This window comes from Lampetra fluviatilis, chromosome 24 (genome assembly GCF_964198595.1).
Source record: "Lampetra fluviatilis chromosome 24, kcLamFluv1.1, whole genome shotgun sequence".
Classification (NCBI taxonomy): Eukaryota; Metazoa; Chordata; class Hyperoartia; order Petromyzontiformes; family Petromyzontidae; genus Lampetra; species Lampetra fluviatilis.
The window spans coordinates 7,563,923-7,586,489 of NC_136298.1; the positions used below are offsets into that span (position 1 = coordinate 7,563,923).

Sequence of the window (22,567 nt, forward strand, 5' to 3'; positions counted from 1 at the left end):
GAACACAGAAAGAACGATGCCGCATGGAAACAGGACGGCTCTTGTGCTGTGCGGACGTACCGGCCTGTCTGCTGTGAACGAAGAACACGGCACCAGCCGGAAGGGGCACAGAGAACTACATAGGGATGACGACAACAACGATTAGTACATGCTATATCAAGATCCTTATTCCCTCAATCAGTTTAATTAATTTGAGATGTAGGTTGTGTATAGTTTGATTATATTATTATTGTGGTGGTGGTATCGATGATGGGATGGTGGCAGGGATACCAATGGTTTCGATGGTGGTGGAATATACGGGTCATTTGGAAAGAATATAGTGGGGCAGTGAGTCAGGAAGTGTGGTGGGATGAATGGAGGGAACAGGGCGATGGGGCAATGTTGGCGGTGGAGCAGTGGGACAGTGAGTTGGTGGAATGGGCAGGGTGGTACATATTATTGGTGTTCGGGTGGTGGTGGGACAATGTTGGTTATGGATCATGGTGTGGCTGTAGTGGTGTGACGGTTTGTATGACGGGTTGACGGTATGGCTGTGGTGGTGTGGCGGTGTGGGTGTGACTGTGACAGTATGATGGTGTGGCAGTGTGGCAGTGGCTATGTGTATGATGGTGTGTATGATGGTGTGGTGGTGTGACGGTGTGGGTGTGACTGTGTATGATGGTGTGGCAGTGGCTATGTGTATGATGGTGTGGTGGTGTGCCTGTGGCGCTATGACGGTGTGTACGATGGTGTGACGCTGTGGCCTGTACAATGGTGTGGCGGTGTGTATGATGGTGTGTGTGTGACCGTGTGGCTGTGGCGGTGTGTATGATGTTGTTTATGATGGTGGCGGTGCGGTAGCAGGGAGAGCGGTCACACCCGCGCGGTCGCTTTTGAGGCCGCGTCCCGCGCTCTGCTCGCCGCGCCTCCTCTTCCGCCTCCTGGCGTCGTCTCCTCTCCGCCAGCTCCTCTGCCGTCAGGTGCTTTGCAGTCACACAGCAGCACTCGTCACCATCGGCACCGTCGGCAAGGGCCATGCTCTATCCCACTGGTGAAACGAAGGCCTCCCCCCGATCCATCGACGTTCGCCAATAATATTCGGTGGTGAAAAATTCTTCAGGTTTGAGGGATGTTGTTTCGATCAGAAGTGGAGATTGTAAAAAAGTGTGGTATTACAATAGCAATGTAATACAACAATAAAAAAATATGCACGCGTGTAGCCCTTTGTCACTCGAATGATGGGAGAGTGCCGGCCCACTCCGTGCAGGGCATGGGGGGTTAATTAGCCATACTGTAAGACGCTGGTTAATGTGGGTTTGGTGAAGACTGGGAACATAGAAACGGGAGTACGACAATGGATTTTGGGGCACTGCCCTCTGATGCCCCCAACGCAGCCCTGCAGGAGCCTACAACGACGATTATGCATGGCGGTCACGCGTCCAAGTCACTAGCCGGGGCTTAACCGCGCTCAGTTTCTGAGATCTGACGACTGCCGGCGTATTGCTGGGTAATTATGGATTCCTGCAGTCGAAATGAAGATTCTGATTTAGTCACACCGAGCAAACAATGCGAGCAAGCCACTGACGACAGCAGACCGCACGCAGCGGGCGACGGTGGCTGCTGTGGCTTTCATTGTAAATGAACGCTCACGTACGTGAGAAGGAGGGGGGAACACGAGTGAAATGTCTCCGTACCTCGTACGTCTGTCCCTCCAGCTCGCGCTCGCTGCACCAGTTTCCCGAGGAGTCTCTCACACGTCGCTTCCTCGTGCGCTGCAGAAATCAAAAGGAGGAAGAGTTTCCGGTGGTGGGGTGACTCAGAAGTTCAGAGACGTTGAGTCGGCGCTGCTGAGATTCTGCGTTTGAATGCAGGAAGCCACCACCTGTGATTAATCCGAGTTATCAAGTGTATGTATGTGCGCATGTTGAACTTTTGCACCGTACGTAGCCAACCGTGCAAATCGGAGGTGCGGGTGGAAGGACAACAAACTGAATACAAAAAGCAATTTTAAAGAAATTAGTTCTCAATATTGAAAATGAGTCAGAGTTGATGTATTTAGCCCATTCATCAATGACTGCATAAAAAATAAAATCATGTAAAATTTCATCCTGTTCTATATTTTTTGTGGTCCATGGGAATGTTATTTACGAATGGGGCGAGTTGATTGATCCGTGCAGGAGGAATAGCTACAGCTTCTCAGAAAAACTGATCATCAAATACGCTGCACTGTATGTCACCACTCGTTACACAGCTCAAAGTCATTAAGAAGCCGTTACTGATCAAGCAAAATCTTCTTAATTGTCGAACCAACGGAGACACTTGTAGCCCACAACAGGAACCAGGTACGATGCTCTACCTGATCGCTGTTTGAACCATGTAAACATGATGCAGCCCACGAGGCCAATCCACACAGTCATGTAACCTCGCCCCGTTGGCGTCATAGGCTTTGCCGATGAGTGGGGCAGCCTTCACCGGTGCCGTCAAGATGCCTTTCAATCCGGGCAAACTGCCCTGCGACTACAATCATCATCGCAACCGCTGCCACCACCACTCACCATCGGGGCTTAACTTCAGCCAGATCTGTCCAGGGTTGAGTACCCAGAAACTCTTGCCATGGCTGCGGCAATTAGTCACAGCCATAGTGAGAGAATTGGAAAGAGATATCAGTAAAGGAAACGGTCATGTCACAAAGGCCCAATAGGCCTAGGGACTTGAATACGATGAAGATTATTAGGCACATGCCGACTACGAGTCTCCAATTAGCACGGTTGGCTACGTACGGTTCGAAAGAAGTTCAACATACATACAGTCTACCAGTGGCCCTGAGAACATTCAGCGAGAAAGTAAACGGCCACTCACCATGGACTGTAGCCTGTGTGCCAGCGCGACGGAACCATCATCATCAGCCCCATCAGGCCAGCCCGTGCCACCACGCCCCACACCACCACGCGCGCCACCCACCACCCGCGGGCGCTTGCACACCGCCAGCTCTGCAGTGGAGGAACAACACAGAGGGGAGGGGCCGGGGAGGTTTTTGGGTGAGGTTGGGAAGAATGGCGTTGATGCCGATCACCGTGGAGCCAAACCGTAGTGGAGCGAGGCAGCGCCTACAGTAAGCGGAGCGGCTTGTGACGTCGCGGCAACCCTCAAGGCTCTCACCACCTGCCAAGATCCGGTGTCTCCACCCGGTTATTTTTAAATTGCATCCGCTACAAATAGGCGGGGGAGGTATGTGATGCCAATTCCCGTAGTCAATCGGGAGCAGTGCGGAACACAGAGTTTCTTGGCCTGGGACGGATAGGCCGAGTGAGAGGTTGCTGACCTCTCGCCCACTACTGTCTGTCGCCACCTCCCCCTGCCTGCCCCCCCCCCCGCCCCTCTCCCCATCACCACTGCTGCCCCTCTCCTCTCCCCTCTCTCACACCGACTGGCCCCTCTAAGCTTCCTGACCTGCACACCCGCTCATTCACTCGGGTGGTGGCGATATAACTTTTCACGATATGATACAAGATAAAAAAAATTGTGATATGACAATAATCGCGATATCAGTTTCTCACAGTCTCGTGATTTATGTTGCATTCTTTGTGCGCTTCTCTGTGCTTCGGGTACAAAATAGATCACGAATGTTATTCAACTGTAGTTGTTTCGACTTAATCTTGCCATATGGCTTTCCAGCCATCGGAATCTAGAACACTTACAATGCACATGCTGTCAGTTACATAGAAAATAATTAACTAACTCTTATCACCACCCCTTCAGTAACTCGGGGAAACAGTTTAACAATCATTAATTTATTGGATACTAGCTATTCATATACAATTTTCATTGATCTTGATTTAAAGCTTTCGTGACTGCAGGAATCCATACTCTTGGGTTATTTCGGTAAAGTCACGTAGGTATAAAATAAAATAAATCACGTAGGTGATTTATGATGACGGACGCTTGTGTTGCGCCCCAAACGTCGTAATTTATTTTATTTTATACCTACGTGGCTTTACCGAAAGAACCAAAGAGTATAATTTTCATTGAGTCTGCTATATTTTGTTATATTTTGTCCAGAAAACAATATAAAAGAAAAACTGCACAAACAATGGCAACCATGACATAACATTTAGCAAAACCGACGATATGATTTTTGTGGATACTATTATCGTATGATGTATCATAGTATTGCCAAACCGTGGCAACCCTAACACCCACTTACCAACCCACCCACCCACCCACACCCTCACCACACCAACCAGCCGCTACCCACACAGCCACTCAACCACCAACAAAGCCACCTAACGACCAACCCACCCATGCCCTCACCAGACCAGCTACCCACCTACTTGCTACCAAGCCACCCACCCACTCACCCAACCATGGCATCACCACACCACACCACCAATCTACCTACCTAACACCTCACATCATCCACCCATTCGTTCTCGCACACCCCCACAGAGCACAACCCACCCACCCACCGACCCACCCATGCACTATACCAGCCCAGATGGCGGTGCTGCATCAGGGCTCACCGCAGCCGAAGTTGATGGCTCCGAGCCGCTCAAGAGCCGTGTGCACGCGGCCGATGCAGTTGACGTCACCGCAGTTCTTGAGGCCGGATCGCACGGCCGTCTTGTTGAGGTAGCGCGGACGGATTCTCTCCCTGGGAGCCAACAGACGAAGATCACTCGTAATGCCTTAAGACAGCAAATACATATGTGGGCTTGCTCATGTGCATACAGATATAACAAAACCTAAAAAAATATCCTCCATATTAGCCTTGAACAGACTGTTAGGGCAAGTGCTGTTAGCGAGCTCCTATGAAGACCGGCGCGGCACACGAGCGGGTGGGTGACTAGCACCACACCTTCAGCCGCCTTTGTCCCGCTAGCGGTGATATTTACACACCGTACCAGGCTGACGGTGAGCGGAAATCAAACCCGGGCTGCCGGGTTCGTAGCGGAGCACGCTAATCGCTGCACTACCACTGCCCACAGGCAGAGCAGGATCTCACAAACAGCCTCGGTGTGTAGCTACAAGAGCATTGCATCTCTTTAACGCTCTCCAACCAATAGCTGAAAGTGTTTACGCAATAGCCATGTCTGTCTGTAACGCGGGAGGGGGCACCCTCTCGTAATGAAGAGTAAATATGAATGAAATTGTACCATTAAGTTTCGTTGCTATTCGGGACTTACCCTGTTCAAAAACAGCCCGAAAACTTTGGCTACAGCGAAAACATATTTAATTCTAATATACAGTTAGCTGTCGGCTTCCATGCCCCTAACTAAATACTTTCGAGGACAAACACGTTGGATCCATGCACATGCATCATGACTTTTGTCAAATTGTCTGGATTCGTCTCATTGAACAAGCATACCATTCCTCCACGATGTAGTTGCGGATCTTTAAATAGCGCTCGGGCGTCTTTGAAGGCCTCCCCTGGAAAAACTCCTCGCTCGCTCTCCTCTCTGCATCAGTGATCACATCCGGCTCCAGCACCAGCTCCTGTAAAGGTGCCGCCGCCCCCTCCTCCTCCACCTCCTCGCTCTCCTCCTCCTCCTCCTCTTCCTCGTACTCCTCGTTATGCTTGTTTTGGTCGTCCTGCCGCCCGCCGCTGCTGCCGGCGTCGTCGTCCGCGTCTTTCCGCTGAGACGGCTCCTCCAGCTCCGTGCCATCAAATTTGTCCGCGACGTTTCTCTCTTCCGGAATGTTACAGTTGTCACAGTCACCACCACCTCCACCACTGCCCACGCCACCGCCAGCATCGTCATTGTCATCGTCAGCATCGTTCCCCTTTCTCTGTTTCACGTCAGATTCGCCACGTGGTGTCGGACACAGCTCGAGAACCGCCGCCGCGTGGTCATCCAGCTCGCTGCTTGACACAGCCGGAGCGGTGTCGCCACGGTCACCGCTCCGCCCAGTCACGTCGCACCCTCCTACTCGTCCTCCTCGCTCGCCACCCTCCCTCTCGTCCTCCGTGTCGGAAGCTTCCGAGCCGGTTCCCCGCTCATTCTCCAGGACGTCCACCTCCACCTCGGAGTCGGAGCCGTCGGACAGCGTCCGCACGCGCACCGTCTCGCTCCCTGCCAGCCCGCCCACCAGAGGCTGGGTGGAGTCGCCCGAAGCGACGGCAGTCTCCGAGCCCGAGCCGGAGGAACCCGCCGTGAACTCGGAGCCGTTGCCGCTGCCGGTTAACCTATTCTGCTGATCAAACGCGTAACCGAAACAAACTTTGGTGCTCCGGACAACTGGATATCAAAGACGTCTAGGGCGCGCGCGTGAGTGTGTTCCCCGTGACGCGGTTTAGCAATCATCGTACGCATGTAGCTTATAATGACTTAATTTGCATTCAAAGAAAATGTGGAAGACGTGAAAAGGCACACTGGAGTGCATCATGAGGATTGGCATTCGAGAAACCCCAGAATATACAATATCGTCATCTGTTTTCATATCTATCATCGACTGTAGATGCTGCAGTAACTCCCCGTCAGATACAACAGAAATGGGACCATAGACATCAGGAGCGGCGGCCGGGCTTGGTGGCACATGCTTGTGATGCAGCGGCTTTCGAGGCAAGGGTTGGATGGATCACGTGCAGATATGTGACACTCCCAAACCTGCTGCGCTGCGAGGCAACGAACCAAGAGATGGCAGTACGGCAAGCGGGTTTAGGATCATGCCTCTGCGAATCTTTCGAGTGATATTCCTTCTCATGCGGGAGGGGGGGGGGTATCTCAAGGTACTCCGCTCTTGTCCCCACAATGAAAACATTCCTTGAAAATGAAAAGGAACCGGAAAAATATCCCAAACCAGGACCACCCTGAAAACTATAATTACAAGAAAAAGATTTTGTCAGCAAAAAAAAGTGTTTAACATTTTCAGACAGTTTTAAAAAAACATTATTCTTTATCTCAGAGAACCAGGCAATGAGATGTGCGACTTTCAAAACGAAAATAAAAATTAAATCAAAAACCATGGCGTACAAACTTCGCAATTATCCAGATAATTTATGGCTAATTGCTGGAACTCACCTGTCTAGTGTTGTCAGGTTATAATTTCCCATTGTCTAACTAAAACGCCACGGCTGCATTACGCTGCCCGACTCATGGCTCCCTCTTGCAACGCACGCGAGCGCAAGAAGATAAACTGCGCCTATGGCCTCCCGTGCGACCCACCTTGTGTTTGAGGTAGTGCCGTGCGTAGCTCCTGACTTGCAGCAGCGTGCGCGATGGAATCAACTCAGATAGCTTCGTCCATCTCTTCCCATACTGTGCCTGGATGAAAAGAGAAACCGTCGCCATGAGCGTCGTCAACTTTCATCCAGCCACTGCTGGACGGAGATCTTTATTTATAGCCTTAGAAGCTCTCTGAACAAAAAAAAATGTGAACAGGATGCGATTGTATAAAGCAACAACCATACCACCAAGATACGCAGTCCAGCACTCAATCAACTCAGCGTTGAAGGCCTATTCTCAGGAGAATTGTGATTATATTGACACACCTATAAACAGGTATTCATGATATCTGGAGTAACTCCATCACTCTAGGGTTGATCATCATCATAGGCGGCTATAACCTATGCACTGCAGAAAAAAGGCCTTTCCACTTCAACGCCATTCTGTCTTCCAATGTACACGTAACGGCCCTTTTTCCACCAATGGATGAGGAAATCCCGACGCCGCGAGGGTCGTGTGGGGGTTATACAACCATACTTCACCACGCTGGTCAGTGCAGGTCATTGAAGGCGGGGAGCATGTATGCAGAAGCATAGTAGTATAGTTAATCAGATTTTTCTGCACTGCTCTCTACAGCACAGAATGCAGCACTGCAGGGAAGCCTATAGCACGTGTTATGCATGGTGATCGCCTCGAGGCCTGAAAAGATCGGAACGTATTCTGGGTGATTTGGTCGTGGGTTCCGTGTTACAGGAACAGTGTCGTAGTTAAAGACCGTCGCAACAATCACAAGCGTCAGCGAGGCTCATTACAACCTTCAAGGAAACGTGGCGACTGCACGCATTCATTTACCAGCCCTTCCTCAAAAGCGGCCTTTTCCGAGGAGCTCCAGAGACCGTGTCTGCCGCCGCCACCACTGCCGCCACCACCGATGGAGAAGGAGGTACCACATGTTTTACCGGCCGCTTTCCTGCGACAAGACACACACACGCAGCTTAGCCGTGCCATCACTCGGTCCCTCGAAATCCACATTGGGTTGGATTCCTTCGATGTGCGTATCGAAGCTTCTCTGTCATCCAGACGGTCGGTCTTACACGTGCTATTTGTGTTGAGCACTTGAGACTGCCCGAGCTTCACATCTTAATGTAAAGGCGCTGCACTGTCATTTGGTAACGGAGACATTGACATTTTACCTTGCTGATCTCAAGGAACATAAACAATCACACTAACTCCGGTCATCCTCGCAGTGGCTTTTGGCGAGCCATCGAACAAGGACGGTCACGGCGCGCTTTCAGATGCGCTTCTGCGGCCGTCGGGAACGCTTTTCCTTCTGGAGCCATACACTTTTAAATCGAGATTGAACACGAATTTCTTGAAAACTGCTGTTTTTGTTTAGTTTGTTGTCTTTCCCCCGCACCCCCGATTAGCACGGTTGGCTATGTACGGTGCGAAAGAAGTTCAAAATAATACATGTTTTTGCCAAACACCGATATAAAGTGTACTTTTGCCAACAACTACCCTGATACGTCATGTGTGCATGCAGCGCTTGCTTGTCAATCCACTGACGAATGAGGGCTGCCCCACGCCGTGACGGTCGGGGGAGTTGCACTACACGTTGGTGGAGGTTGGGAGTATAGACGTGGTAGCATAAAAGTATAGTACAACAACGGATATTTTTTCACCTCCGCCGGCAACTCACCACATAGCTCCACAACCTATAGCAACTATTGTGCGTGGTTTTCGCGCAGGTCATCGTTATCTAGCTTCTGAGATCTGGTGAGATAAGGCGCATTCCGAGTGATTTGGTCACAGTCAAACTATGTGTACAGTTGTGTTTCGAGAACAAAAATGCTATTATATCTATAAAAATAAAGTAGCCTTTGCGGGTGTGTGTGTGTGAAACAAATTTCGCCAACACCATGAAGCCGACACACCCCAAAATCCCCATGCATAGTCAAGGATGTGCGAGTGTGTTTTAGCACTATTTATAACTTCCCTGCTCACCTGCCCGCCGCTGTACACCCCCCCGCCCTTCTCTCGCCATGTACAAAAGCCCAGGTCATTATCACTACTCCCGGTTTGCCACACGCGCAAACACATTATGAAATGTTCTATAATACTAGACAGTACTCATGGAAAAGTCTGCCTTTTCATACTGCCCTCACTTAATTTACGCTTCCGATCCATTAGTTTGTATTGCTTCCATGTCTACTTCTTGCAGCTACTGCCATACGATGACCTGGAAAGGACAACCTACAGGGCTATGCTGCTCCAGTGGCAAGGTTCAGCTGCCTTCAATTAATTACCCTCCCCAGCCTGTATTACTGAGACCCGTGCAAAGCCGGGTAACTTAGCTCGTAGTAAATAAATGTCGCTATGGGCTGTGCGTTCTGGGCTATCTGACATGAGTGTGACCCTTTATTAACGTGAATTTATCTTAACACGGAGGCTTTCGCGACCAATATCATCTGCAATTCAGTTTTTTTTGGGTTAGATCGTGTAAATATATGTGACGTTAAACGAATTGGCATGTTCTGTTTACGTGACAAACCTTACTAATTGGCTGTGTCGGGTGGTGGCGGGTTTAAGGACACATTCATATATTTACACGATCTAAGCAAAAAAAAAACCTGTATAATTAAAAATTCCTCTGTTGAAGTATGAGTTCGGTGTGCGGAAGTTAAGTAACTGTCGCATCACTCCTGTGTATATTAACGTGTCACACTGTGATGGTGTGTTCGCCTGAGCTGTTACTTACATTTTTGTTACATTTAATTACGAACTTTACATTACATTCGTGTCGCAATGCCTGGGACACAGCTTCTCGGCACTGAGCTACAAGGTAAGCGATGTGTGTTTTGAGTTGTGTCTTCCTTTAAACACGGAGTTGTCTAAAAGCAATTTTCCTAATCTACGTCAAATATAGGATTTCCCCAACAGAATCCGTCATCGTTGTGTTAAGCGTGTAGCTGCCACAAAAAGATCACTGGACTTTGCGCCAAACACAGCTGCTCTTATTCAATATGCCTGCGCTACATTCCTCAAGGGACGCTGCCGCGGTGTAATTGTTAGCACACTGAACTTGCAATCTAGGGGTCGCCCAGTTCGATCTGATCTTCCGGTGCAGCAGTTGAAATAATGGGCAAGTATTTTTTTATTTTATTCCCCACCCCACACCCGCCTCAGTCCACCCAGCAGTACAATTTAGTGCACCACAGCGAGTCGATTGGCAAGGTCGCGTGCGGTGCTTTGTAAAGTGTTGGTACTCTGACCTGTTTCAGATATCTGGACGGCGTGAAAGAGTCGGCTAAGACACCCTCTAGACTCTAGAGGGAGGTGCTATCTCGTGCTCCCGTCTACCGTAAGCCATTCCCCGCAAGCAGTGGTGTCAGCAAGAAGATGCAGGGCTGCTCCTCTACCTATGCATTTTACAGTACTCACATGACCGTCCCAACGTGACACATGTTGTACGACTGCACTGCTTGTTATTGTCAGCAATGAGGAATTTGCTCCGATGTGTTTGGTGAATGCGTGTACCTCCGATTAGCACGGTTGGCTATGCACCATCCGAAAGAAGTTCAACAAACACACATACATACTTTACTTCGTACACGAGTGGCGGTGATTTCGATCCACTCACCCCTTGCCTTTGGCAGATTTTCTTTTCACGGGGCTGCCAAGAGGAGGAGATAGAACACGAAATTAAAAACGAGCTCTGTTTGAACGCTGTCAACGTGCACTGCCGTGGGGGTTTGAAAAAATGTCCGCAAGTCGCCAGTTCGCGCACGGACATTAATGAGTTTGGTTTACGGACACCTTCAATTTTTACCGACGTTAGTTTTTGCGGTTATGCACATAGTTCTCCGATGTGTTTTGGATGTTTTTCTTTTTCAGCGTGACACATGTCGTTTCAGTAAAAAAAAATGAAATTAATTTGGTTCAGTTCCTGATGCTCCCGGCACGTGCAGCGAGAAGACGAACATCAAGCTGAGCAACACTCGGAACTACCGGAAAACATCGGCGAACTACACCTTCCACTTATTGCGATTTTCAATGTTACAACACTGCCTCGTGCTCCTCGTATCTGCCCTGTAATCGTAATGACAGCGGTTCGTTTTTGAGAACGTGCTTTTTCACGCCGGGGTGCCACAAAGTGAGTCCGAAACCTGGCCTCCAAGCAGGCATTAGTCTGCCAGGAGGGGGTGATGATTGCTTCTATATTTAATCTCATGTGAGTTACACCTCGGTCTTAACTGAAAGAGAGACTTGCAGTCTCAATGTTTAGATAAAGGAAAGTTAGATTTTGCACATGTGATGTCCAACTGACTAAATGCTTTAACAGATTATTGTACAAGCAACTTCTATATTGCTTTATAATATACAAATAAACATGTATAGCGTTCATTTACATCAGCAGACCATATGTGGCGCTTGAGCGGTGACACAGAGGCGAGCGCACTGCACTCTGAACGCAGAGACCCGAGTTCTAATCCCGACCATCAGGAGTGATGCCTAAAACCAGTCACGGTGCCCCCCAAAACCCGCACTGACCAACGTGGTGAAGTATAATCAAACAAACCAACACGGTGTGTTAAGGGCTTCATCCTGGGTATTTTCAAACATGAATACTATATAAAAAAAAACGTCAACCTGATCCATCTCAAACCTCTGAATAACACATGGAGGGGAGGGGGGGAGGGGTCCCTTTGTGATCATAACAAGAACATCGAGTTATGCCACAGCGCTGTACGTTTTGCAAAGTTGCAATTTTGCCCACCTTGAAGCTCGCCGAACTTTTCGACTTAAAGAACAAAGGAAAACCAACCCGTGGTTTCTACTGTGGTGAACACGCGCAGGACTAATTGTTCGAGAGCGCACGCCGCGAAAGCCGTCAGTGCGACCTGTCATGTGCGGGGGGGGGGGTAAATCACCCGTGGGCCCGGCACCTCACTTGTCACACGAGGCAAGGGACAGGTGGCAGAGTGCCGGAGCATTTACATTCCTGTGTTTTTAGGCCTTTTACCCTGGAGGGATGAAACCTCTACCCACAGTGATTACACACACACACACACTGTATGATACGCTACCACAAATGGTGTAACGGTTGGCACATTTGGACTTGTAATCCAGAGGTCGCCGTTTCGATTTCATCTCCTGGCGTGGCAGTTGAAACAGTGGGGTTCATCTTCTCAAACTGCGACTGCCTCTCTCTGCCCGGCAGTAATAATGGATACCCCCACAGTTGGTTGTGTCTGGCCAGCGTGGAAAAGTAGGCCAAATACCCTCAACAAGGGGGCAGCTATCTATAGCCCCCTCTAGTGGAGGCCCTTTACACCAGCAGTGGTGTGATTATGAAATTGCACAGCTGCACCTTTATCTTTACATTTTGGATACTTAAAAAGCATCCAGAAGTTAAAAAAAAAGTTACAAAAGGCACAGCGCCCTGCGTTGCGAAGTCAATGGTCTGAGATTGATTGCCGGCCACGGCTAACATCAGTGGCGAGTGATATCTGAACCGGTCCCGAAGCCTTTCACCTTGACGGCTGTTGAGCATCTAACTATTTGGTGCAACATGCCTGCTTATATTGTTATTTTTTGTTCTACAATCAATATTTTTGTCAGCACCTCTTGACGGGTTCCGTTACCGTTGCTGCGTGTTCCTCCGTACGGATCACTCTGATGATGTTGTTGTTGTTCTTGTTCTGTGTAGACGAGCTGGGTAACTGGCTACAAGTGGAATTTCCATGAAATCAAAAGAACATTGATTGATTGACCTATCAACATCGAGCGACTTTTTGAGGTTTGCTTGGCGACTTTCCGCGACGAGAAGTTGGACGACGAGCAGGGGAGGCAACTCACCTCAGTGAGGCGTCTTGTGACACCAGGGGCCCCAGGGGCTCCATCGGCTCATCCAAGTGCCCCCTCCCAGTCAGGTAGTAGCTGGGCCCGTGGCGCTAAGGGTCAAAGTACCGCATGGCACAAACGAGCAAAGCGACGTTTGCCACGAATGTTTTTTCTCGACTGCACTTTGCGGGGTTGGTGCAAAGAGGGGCTTTGCGAATCATTACAATCATTTCTCACACACATGGTACGTGCATCGGATCGTACGTTTAATTCCCGATCGTTATTGATTAATTAAAAAAGCTCTTTAGGTGAATGGATATTGCAGAGAATAAGACAGTACAAGGGAGATATGGTCGTAACAATCCATTTCAAGTCGTACAAATTAGAGAACACAATACACACAGGAGAAATGAGACAGACAGTACAAACGAGACGGTACTAAAAGGGCAGACAATACAAAAGAAACAGATTGTACAAACGTATGTATGAACTTTTTTCGCACCGTGCTAATAGTACAGACAAAATGGCACAAACAAGATAGATGATACAAACAAGCAATACAAATGAGATTTTTTTCATGAAAAAAAAATTGATTCTTGAATCCTCATCGCACAACTCCAATTTGTGACAAGTCAGTGCATTGCTGAAGGGAGGCAGTGGATCGCAACAATGCCAATTAGGTTAGAGCAGGGGTCGGCAACCTACGGCTCCGGAGCCGCATGCGGCTCTTTACGGGCTGCTTCTTGACGATATGTACGTATGTACAGTATGTACTCAGATGCATTGCGGCTCCTGAAATACAGAATTTTGTACCGAATTGGAAAGAAATGGCTCTTCTTGTTATTTTGGTTGCCGACCCCTGGGTTAGAGGGTGCATCGATGTGCACGCAAGTGATGTGATTTTTTGTAAGGATACTCCTCCTCCTGCAACATCTTCCTGATGACAGCGCGGCTCTCCTCGTCAATAGAGTAATCCAACGTCCAAGCCTGACCGTGCAAGAGCAGAACATGTGCGCGTATGCGATATAAAAGAAACGCATGGATATTTAAACGCACACGTCGTGTATGCGAATGGGCCAAACCCTGAATCGGGAAAAGCACGCAACTGTTAGTTCAACAGCGGAGAACAGCATGTCGCACTGTTTACACGCTTGTGTTGCATATTTTTTTTAAATAAAAAAATACAAAACAAACATGTGCACGTGCACGCCCTATTGTTCACACAAAGCCAAAATATCCCCAAAAACCCTTTAACAGACTGTTGGGCAAGTGCTATTAGCGAGCACCTATGAAGGCCAATATGACACACAAGGGGGTGGGTGGCCAGCACCACTTACGGCCGCCTTTGTATCCCTAGTGGCGAAGTTTACACACTGCACTAGGTACTCATTTAAGGCTAAGTCGACCTAGGGGAGGCACAGGACCGGATTAGATAATCGTTACTGGTGTTGGCCGTGAGCCGGAATTCAACTCGGGTCACTGGGTTTGTAGTGCAGCACGCTAACCGCTACACTACCACTCCTCACTATTGTTCACACATGCGCGCGCACACACACATACACTCGGGACAATTCACGTACGATAATAATATATTTCTTTTTTTTTAAGTTATAATTTAAACAAATGCACATTTTAATTTAGCTCCAAAGGCGTTTGCATGCTGCATTCTCTCCACCGGCCAGGTGTGTTCACGGTATGGGTTGCTAACGCTGACAGCATTTGCAAGCTAAATAAGCCTATTACAGCACAATCATGCTTAATGACCACGAGCCTGCATGGTGCACTGGACCGAAATGCAAATGCGCAATTAACGCAGCTGACTGCTCAGCAGAGTGTAACGGGGCCAAGCTGGCCGTTTCCTGTGTGTGGGCATAACCGAGCAGTTGCACTTTATTTTATGCTTCTTGAAAATCCACTCAGTGGCGACTGATGAATGCTGCGTGGATTATTACGACGGTTGGAGCCATGGAAAAGAAATGCACGTAAAATTTTGGTGCGTTAATCTAGAACCATGTGCTAACGGAGCAGCACAAAGGACCGATAACATTCCTACACGCACCTACACACAACTGCACCAAAGGAAAAAGGCTAAGATCCCCCAGCCTTAACAGACTGTTGGGGCCAGTGCTGCTAGCGGGGACCTATTAAGGCTGTCAAAGAACATGAGGTGATGGGTGGCGAGCACGATGCCCCGGTCGCCTTTGTCTCCTCAGTGCTGATGTTAGCACACAGAACCAGGCGCTCATTTGAGGCTGCATCGACCGAGGACCGGGTCAGATAACTGTCACTGGCGTTGGCCGTGAGCGGGAATCGAACTCGGTTCTCCGGGTTCTTAGCACAGCGCGCTGACCGCTACACTACTACCGCTCCCATAAATGCACACACATGCATACACACATGCACGCAAAAACAAAAGCACCTACTTTGCTAAACGGTCGCGCATTTGCCTCTCGCTGTTCGAGCCCAGTGGCCACCAGGTTAATACTACGGCGCATTTACCAAATAAAATATGCGCCGTCTTCCTCACAGTGGACATTACAGATTCCGTAACGATATTTGAAAAAGCGTTAGCCATTGCGTGCCGGCATGATGTCCACATTTTTCATATTTGAAGATTTCTCGCGAAATAACTTCATTGGGAAAAACCACATAGCAACCAACCCCGACCCCCCTACTGGCGCACAATACTCGTCTGTGAGTAATAATGATTACAAACGTACTGTTTATTTTTACCAACAGCACCGCTCCATTACTGTGCATCAGTTTTCCATTAGTGATATTTGCATGACGCAACCCGACATAACGCAGTTCAAACAACTTTAAAAAAAAACTGATCTCAACGCATGTCCTTTTTCTATAACATTGTCAATGCGACCGATGGCAATATACATGAAAAAGAAAACCATTTAACGGTACACGCGTGCGGCATGCTCGCGCAAGACCTGCGTTGATAACCGTTTTGTCGAATTGTCGCATAGGCCAGACTGGCCCGTGCCACAGGCGTTTTGGTACTGGAAGGGCTGGGGTACAATACAAAATAATTTGGATTCTTTACCATCTGTTGAGATATAACATGTAATTATCACACAAGGCCCTTTCAGATTCTGGGGCATTTTAAGCACTCAAAAACTGCAAATTCTTATTCCCTATCTAAGAGATGCCGCCAACTCCTGGCTTGGCAGTTGCAACAACGGGAATATTTCTGAAATCCAGTTGAAACAATGGGTACATTTCTTAAAATGTGTGTCGTTAAGATGCTTACCCCACACGTCATAACCAAACAGATTTAAATGCTGCGTGATGCACAAGCGTTTAAAGTGGCAATTATTAGAATTGTTTCAGTTGCTGTGTGAGTTGAAGAACAATTCTCACAACCAAGATTAGCAATTAGATCACATGACGGGACGGTTTTGATTAAGACTATGTCAAGCATCTCCAGGAGAAGATCTATAGTCAGAATAAAAAATACAGGATGACAGGTTGACTTCCTGGATTGGTGGACTGCCTTAATGACACAAATGTGGCCAGATTATTTGGTGACCTGACTCAAATATGAACCATAATTATAATATTGCCTGTGAAGATCTACGGGTTAAGTTATGCTGCATTTAGCTTTGTGTTAATATTTTTCCTACATTAATGGATCTTTGGTTCATGATATTTTTCATTTGACTTTCATTGTTATGCAACTGCCTTTTACTCTTCTATTTGCCCTGTTTCGCAGGTCTCCCTTGAAAAGAGAGTTTCATAGTCTCATTGGGCTCTCAGAGTTTGTTGAAATCAAGAGAAATTAATCAGTGAATTCACGTATTGTGACGACCAACTGACTTGATGCTTGAACAGATGTATTTGTGCAATGCAAATTCTAAATTGCTCTATAATATATGAAGACATAGCATCATCAGCCATGGTCAATCCACTGCTGGATGAAGGGCTGGACAAACCGTCACCATCTCTCAAGGTCTCACAATTCAACAATCCACGCAGAACCTGCACACAAGCTAATTGCATTGCTCTGCCTCAGCAGCCACCGGCCATCATCCATTGTGGCAACACATTCTGCCAAAGCCCATCTACTTTTTTTACGTAAAATATGCAGTGTATTAATTTACATCTCTAGACATTATACACCACGAACAATATACATCATATATATAAATAGAATTGGAAACACTAACTGTGCCTCCAAACCTCTGAATAGCACACGGGGTTGCTTTATAATATTTCAAGAGCAGTACGGTTTGCGTCACCCCCATAAGTTTTGCAATGTTGCAATTTGTTCATTTTGTGGCTCGAAGATTTTTCGCTTAAAAAAACTAAAAACACTTTGGCTTACTGTAGCTACCCTGTGGGATCATATTGTGTTCTAGACCACACGCTGTTCCACACTGCACGGATACGGTCGTTGCAATGGCGATAAAAAAACAAAGCTCATGTCGCAGACACAGAGAAGACGGACTGAGACGATGTTGCAGACACAAAGTGTCAGATTTACTGGTGTGAAACACTATCTTAAGATGGCAGCCAGCGTGTGACACACTTCACAGCACATTCTAAGGTTCTTGACCAATCTTTGTTCTGATGACAGTTTGGTTGGTGGGGGGAGGGGGAGAAGTGGAAGTGACGTGAAATGGTGTTTTCGGTTGACGTTATGCGATATTGCAATACGATTTGTCCTAATGCCACTCGATTAGTGCCAAGCAGTAAACGTTCCACAATGCCGTTTACAAAATTTCCACGTTAGTTTTCACGTGAAAGCTTATTGAATAATCGTGGCAAGGTGGCAAATGAGATTCTAATGCGTCTCAAACAGATTTAACGCACGATCCCAAAAACACACATTTGTATTTAGAAGATGTGGAACTACAGAAAAGAAGCGCAAGCCCTCCTGATTAAACAAAAAGTCCCCACCAAACATCCCTATGCCAGGTTCCGTAAAGTCTGGGCCAAACAATTTCCCCCTGTGATTACCCCTCAAGTGTACAATGGAAGGACATACGAGGAACCAGTTCCTCTTCTGGAAATAGTGATGTTTTCTGCATCATGCACAAAGGCTGTGTGATGTTGACACATTCCTGCATGTTGTTTGAAAACTTCAGTTTTTTGGTCCAGCCTGCCTTTTATTCGGTTATGGGTTTCTCTTGTCATTTCCAGATTATTGTTCGCATTATCCATGCTAATGGGCCCCATAGAGTCGAGGTGGGGTACTCCACTTGTATGATTTATGCTGATGGGTCTGAAGAATGGGTAAACCAATTCATAGTCGTCTCTCGCCGCATCACTGCTGCTGTCTATTGGTCACATTTGCTCATATTTTATTTTAATAGTTACCAATGCCAAGTGGACCATAATGTGCTTCTTTAGGATATAGTTTTTTGCATACGCACAAAAAGCGGTGGGCCTTTTAACACTTCCGACTAGCATGGTTGGCGACGTACGGTGCGAAAGAAGTTAATTTGTGTGTCGTTTGAAACTTAACATTTCCCCTGTGTAATCCTTCTTTCCTTAATTACTGGTTAAAGTCGCCACGGTGGCAAGATGTTAATTACCTCGCCAGGTATAAAGGAGGTCCGAGGTTTGATCCCAACCCTGATGCCTGTATATTTGGAGTTTGCACTTTCTCCCCGTGATTGCGTGTATTTTTCTCCGGGTCCTCCGGTTTTTCCCTCTACATTTTGAATCAACGTGCGTTTCAAGTATTTGGCTGCTATAAATGTCCACATAAGCCACTTCGTTGAGCGATAATTTGTGATAGCCAGGTAACCTCTGAAAAATAGCTATACAGCTCAGTCGGTTTTGTTTTTTACCTGGTAAAATAAAAATGGCTTAAACGTTTAATAGTTTCGTAAATGCCTCTGAAGCAGACCACCACACATCTGCCCCATGGTGAACTCACCGAGTTGTCACCACCGAGACCCCATGGGCATCCGGGGAAGACGTGGGATTGAGTACCCAGCTCTCCACTCCTGTCACACACAAAGAAGCAATGGAGAAGTTCCACAAAAAATTACAGACGTGTACAATTCAGACACTTTAAAGATATGCGTAATCACTATCATAATCATGGCACATTCAGTCAGAATCAGAATCTTTATTTATCCTGGAGAAAGTCGATGAGCTATGAAGCTCTTTGTTTCAAAGATGTCCAGTTAGGGTGGGTCAGAAAGTTCCAACAACAAACAATACAAAACACGATAGCGTGGATGAATGAAATGGGTGGTGTTGAGTAACATCCCACGCTGGTATCAAATGTTTCCCTTATCCATAAATACACATTGTTTTGCATTGCGAACTATGGGCTTAATTTGATGACTTGAACACGTTATCTATGTTATGCATTTTGTGTTATAGGTGATGGGGAAATTGGAGTTTTGTGCACGCGTTCAACGATTCACCCATTCCAAAACAGAAGTAAATTACTTTGAAATGACAGCCCGACTGACACGCATTGCGAGAATTCCGTTGTTTTTTTACGGCGAGGTGACACAACAATGCGGAATATTCCGAACGCAACAGGGGGCACAGGCAGAAGTGCATCTGCAATGGTTCGTCAGATTCGCATTGCATCTTTGCCACGTAGTACACGCAGTCGAGTTTGCATCATCATCATCATCATAATGTAGGGGGCTGTATTAATTCCACTGCTGGATGAAGGGCCTCACAATTCCGTGACAAGTCGTGGGGGTTGATCGTACTTCACCACGCTGGTCAGTGCGGGTTGCTGAACGCGTGCAGCACAGACGTGGGAGCATTCATGTACAACAAGACGACTGATTTTGCTGCTCGCGATCTAAAACACCCGCAATTACGCTGGACGAGACTGGTGCAGGAATGGCAGCCAAATGAGTGAACGCGTCCAGGAAGACACAACCCCGCCGTGGAGACGGAGCGACGGGGGAGGACTGGCAACGTCATGGGGGAGGCTTTCATCCAGCAGTGGCTAGACAATGACCGACATCGATGATGCCACACGCACGCGAATTCGTGTCACGGTGGCGAATCGCATGTAAACACAATCAAACGACAAATGGATGTCGCGTGTGTCGTCACGCTGACCGAACGGGCGAACAACCACGAGGACCAGGGAGACAGTGGCACGGGGGAAGGAGCTGTGTACCCCGAGAGGCCGAGGCCCAGGAGGGCCGCTTCGTCGTCTCCATCTCCCTCCACGTCCACTTCGGGAACGGGTCCCGCCATGTTTGTTATCCGCGACGCTTTACGACTCTTCTCCGAGTCTGCTTTACGGCAGTTGAGTGGTGGGGGCGGGGGGCCGTGCTGGGTGTCTTTACGGCACTCGCGCGCCGTAAGGGATGGATGACGTCACCGGTGGCGCGGTGACATCACCGTTAAAATGACGGTGATGACGATTTCATATTGAACGATTGACTGTCGCCTGATGAAGCTGGTTGTAATTACTGGCGAAACGTCGTACTCAGCTTTATAATGTTGTGGATTTTATCCCCAACACACCGGTGTGCTGTACTGGTAACGAATGTTCTGTTTACGTTACGAACCTTACTAATTGGCTGTGCCGGGTGGTGGCGAATTTAACGACACATTTATATTTAACCCCCCCAAAAAAACCTATATTATGGATGATATTGGTCGCGAAAGCCTACGTGTTATGTTATTTTTTTTACCAGGTCTGGGCCCGCTGAGCTATGTAAGAAGCGACCTGGCTATCACAAATGATGGCCCAACGGAAGTGGCTTATCAACATGGAAATGCATAGCAACCAAATACTCTAAGCCCACGTTGATTTGAAATGTTGAAAAGGGAAAACATAATCGACTACTGAGTACGTGGAAGAATCAGGAACCCCACCTCCCATACTCAATGGCTGTATCCATTGGGCCCAATCTCAGCACTGGAGCATCTCAGCTATGAGATCAAGGAAGAAGAACACAGCACGTGCATGGGGTCCATTCCTAAAAATTAGAACAATCTTAAATACCTGAGCCCAGAATGGCAATGACCTGGCCAATCCCACCCCACGCCTGTTCTGATGAGTCCGGTGTGCCTGACACCGTCGATGCAACTGGTAATGCCGTCCAGAATGTCAGGATGTTGCAATGCTTGATGTGAGAGAGGATGTGGAATAAACATATTTTATAAAAAATATATATTATCGACTACTTACATGCATTCGTGTGTGTACGATAATCCACTCTTATCAGTGTTACTAGTGCAATGCAATTCACGTAAGAAGAAGGGACATTTCCCGAAACGCAGGGCCGGATTCAGGTTCTTGTAGACCCCGAGGTACTTTAGTGATAACTTTATACACAGTTAAATTTCGATTTAAAGCTTTCGTGACTGCAGGGATTCATCTTCTTGGTTCTTTCGGTAAAGTCACGTAGAATGGAAATAATAAAATAAGAAAAATAAACATAATAAAATAATTCTCACGACGTTTCGGCCACAACGCAAGCAGCCGTCCTCAGGTGGAGAGCAGGTCTGTCGAGGAGACAGAGTCTGAATGAAACAGAGTCTGAAGACAGAGTCTGAATGTCTCCTCGACAGACCTGCTCTCCACCTGAGGACGGTTGCTTGCGTTGTGGCCGAAACGTCGTGAGAATTATTTTATTACGTTTTATTTTTATTATTTTATTATTTCCATTCTACGTGACTTTACCGAAAGAACCAAGAAGATTTCTACACAGTTGTGACCGATGCTGCCCCATGTCACCACTCACGCCGCCGTCACCCCGCTTGTTTCACGCGTAGCACAGCAATGCCGCCATGACTTCCCTGGCACCGCTACTCTCCATTGAGAATGAGGTTGTGCGAAAAACACCATTTGAAGATGTTCATTGATAATTTTGCGATGACAAAAATCTCGAAAAGTTCATCTCCGGTGTTAATTTCTCTCACCTCATGAAAACAACGATTGGCATGCGCATGACTCTTTGTATAAACACTGTGGCTATCTTTGCTATATAAATATATTTATTCAAGAAGATATCTTGGTTACATTTTTTTATCATACAAAAAAACATGGTAAAACTTTGTTTTCTTAGCCCTAGGCACAGTACCTACTGTCCTTATTAGATAAGAAGGGTCTGCCGAAACGTCGTCTATTGTGTATATATATGTTCTACTGTTATCGACGAATGCGTTTATTTATTTTATTTCTACAATGCAGTAGTGTACAGCGTCGTCCAGATGTCTTGTGACCCCATTTGATTATTCTGCACACTTAGCTTTGCAGTGCAGAACTTGTCGGTTCGATCTCCCGGCTCGGCAGTTAGAATAGGGCGGTGTGTAAACATCGCCACTGGGGAAACAAAGGCGGTCGGGTGTGGTATTAACCACTCACCCCCTCGCCTTAATAGGTGCTCCTCGCTAACAGAACTTGCTCCAACAGTCTGTAAAGGCTATACCGTGGACCTTTGTGTTTGTCTTTGTACCAGGATGTGAACTAAATTATGAAATGTAATACTTACATGGAAATGTAATACTTACATGGATCGTTTTGCAAGGTCCCTACAAAGGGATATAATTACTATGGTATGCTACCCCTAACGCTGTCGAATAGATTTCCAAACGCAACACACACAGAGGTATAAACTTTGCTCAAA

General features: G+C 47.4%; 1 protein-coding gene across 2 annotated transcripts in view; it reads right to left on the minus strand.

The window, feature by feature from the left end:
• LOC144941110 (histone H2A deubiquitinase MYSM1-like) overlaps positions 1–20,214 on the minus strand; it is a 30,351-nt gene extending 10,137 nt beyond the window's left edge. The window contains exons 1-13 of one of the 2 annotated variants that reach the window (XM_078867604.1): positions 20,104–20,214; positions 18,883–18,952; positions 13,903–13,973; positions 13,002–13,082; positions 10,783–10,815; positions 7,995–8,112; positions 7,143–7,241; positions 5,345–6,168; positions 4,500–4,630; positions 2,839–2,969; positions 1,674–1,751; positions 859–962; positions 61–115 (exon numbers count right to left, since the gene is read on the minus strand). In XM_078867604.1, the coding sequence (XP_078723730.1) occupies positions 61–115; positions 859–962; positions 1,674–1,751; positions 2,839–2,969; positions 4,500–4,630; positions 5,345–6,168; positions 7,143–7,241; positions 7,995–8,112; positions 10,783–10,815; positions 13,002–13,082; positions 13,903–13,973; positions 18,883–18,952; positions 20,104–20,183 (1,875 nt within the window). In that variant the 5' untranslated portion in view covers positions 20,184–20,214. Of the gene's footprint in view, positions 1–60; positions 116–858; positions 963–1,673; positions 1,752–2,838; positions 2,970–4,499; positions 4,631–5,344; positions 6,172–7,142; positions 7,242–7,994; positions 8,113–10,782; positions 10,816–13,001; positions 13,083–13,902; positions 13,974–18,882; positions 18,953–20,103 lie in introns of both variants that reach the window. The other variant, XM_078867603.1, reaches the window with a different exon arrangement.
• Between the last annotated feature and the right edge of the window lie 2,353 nt (positions 20,215–22,567).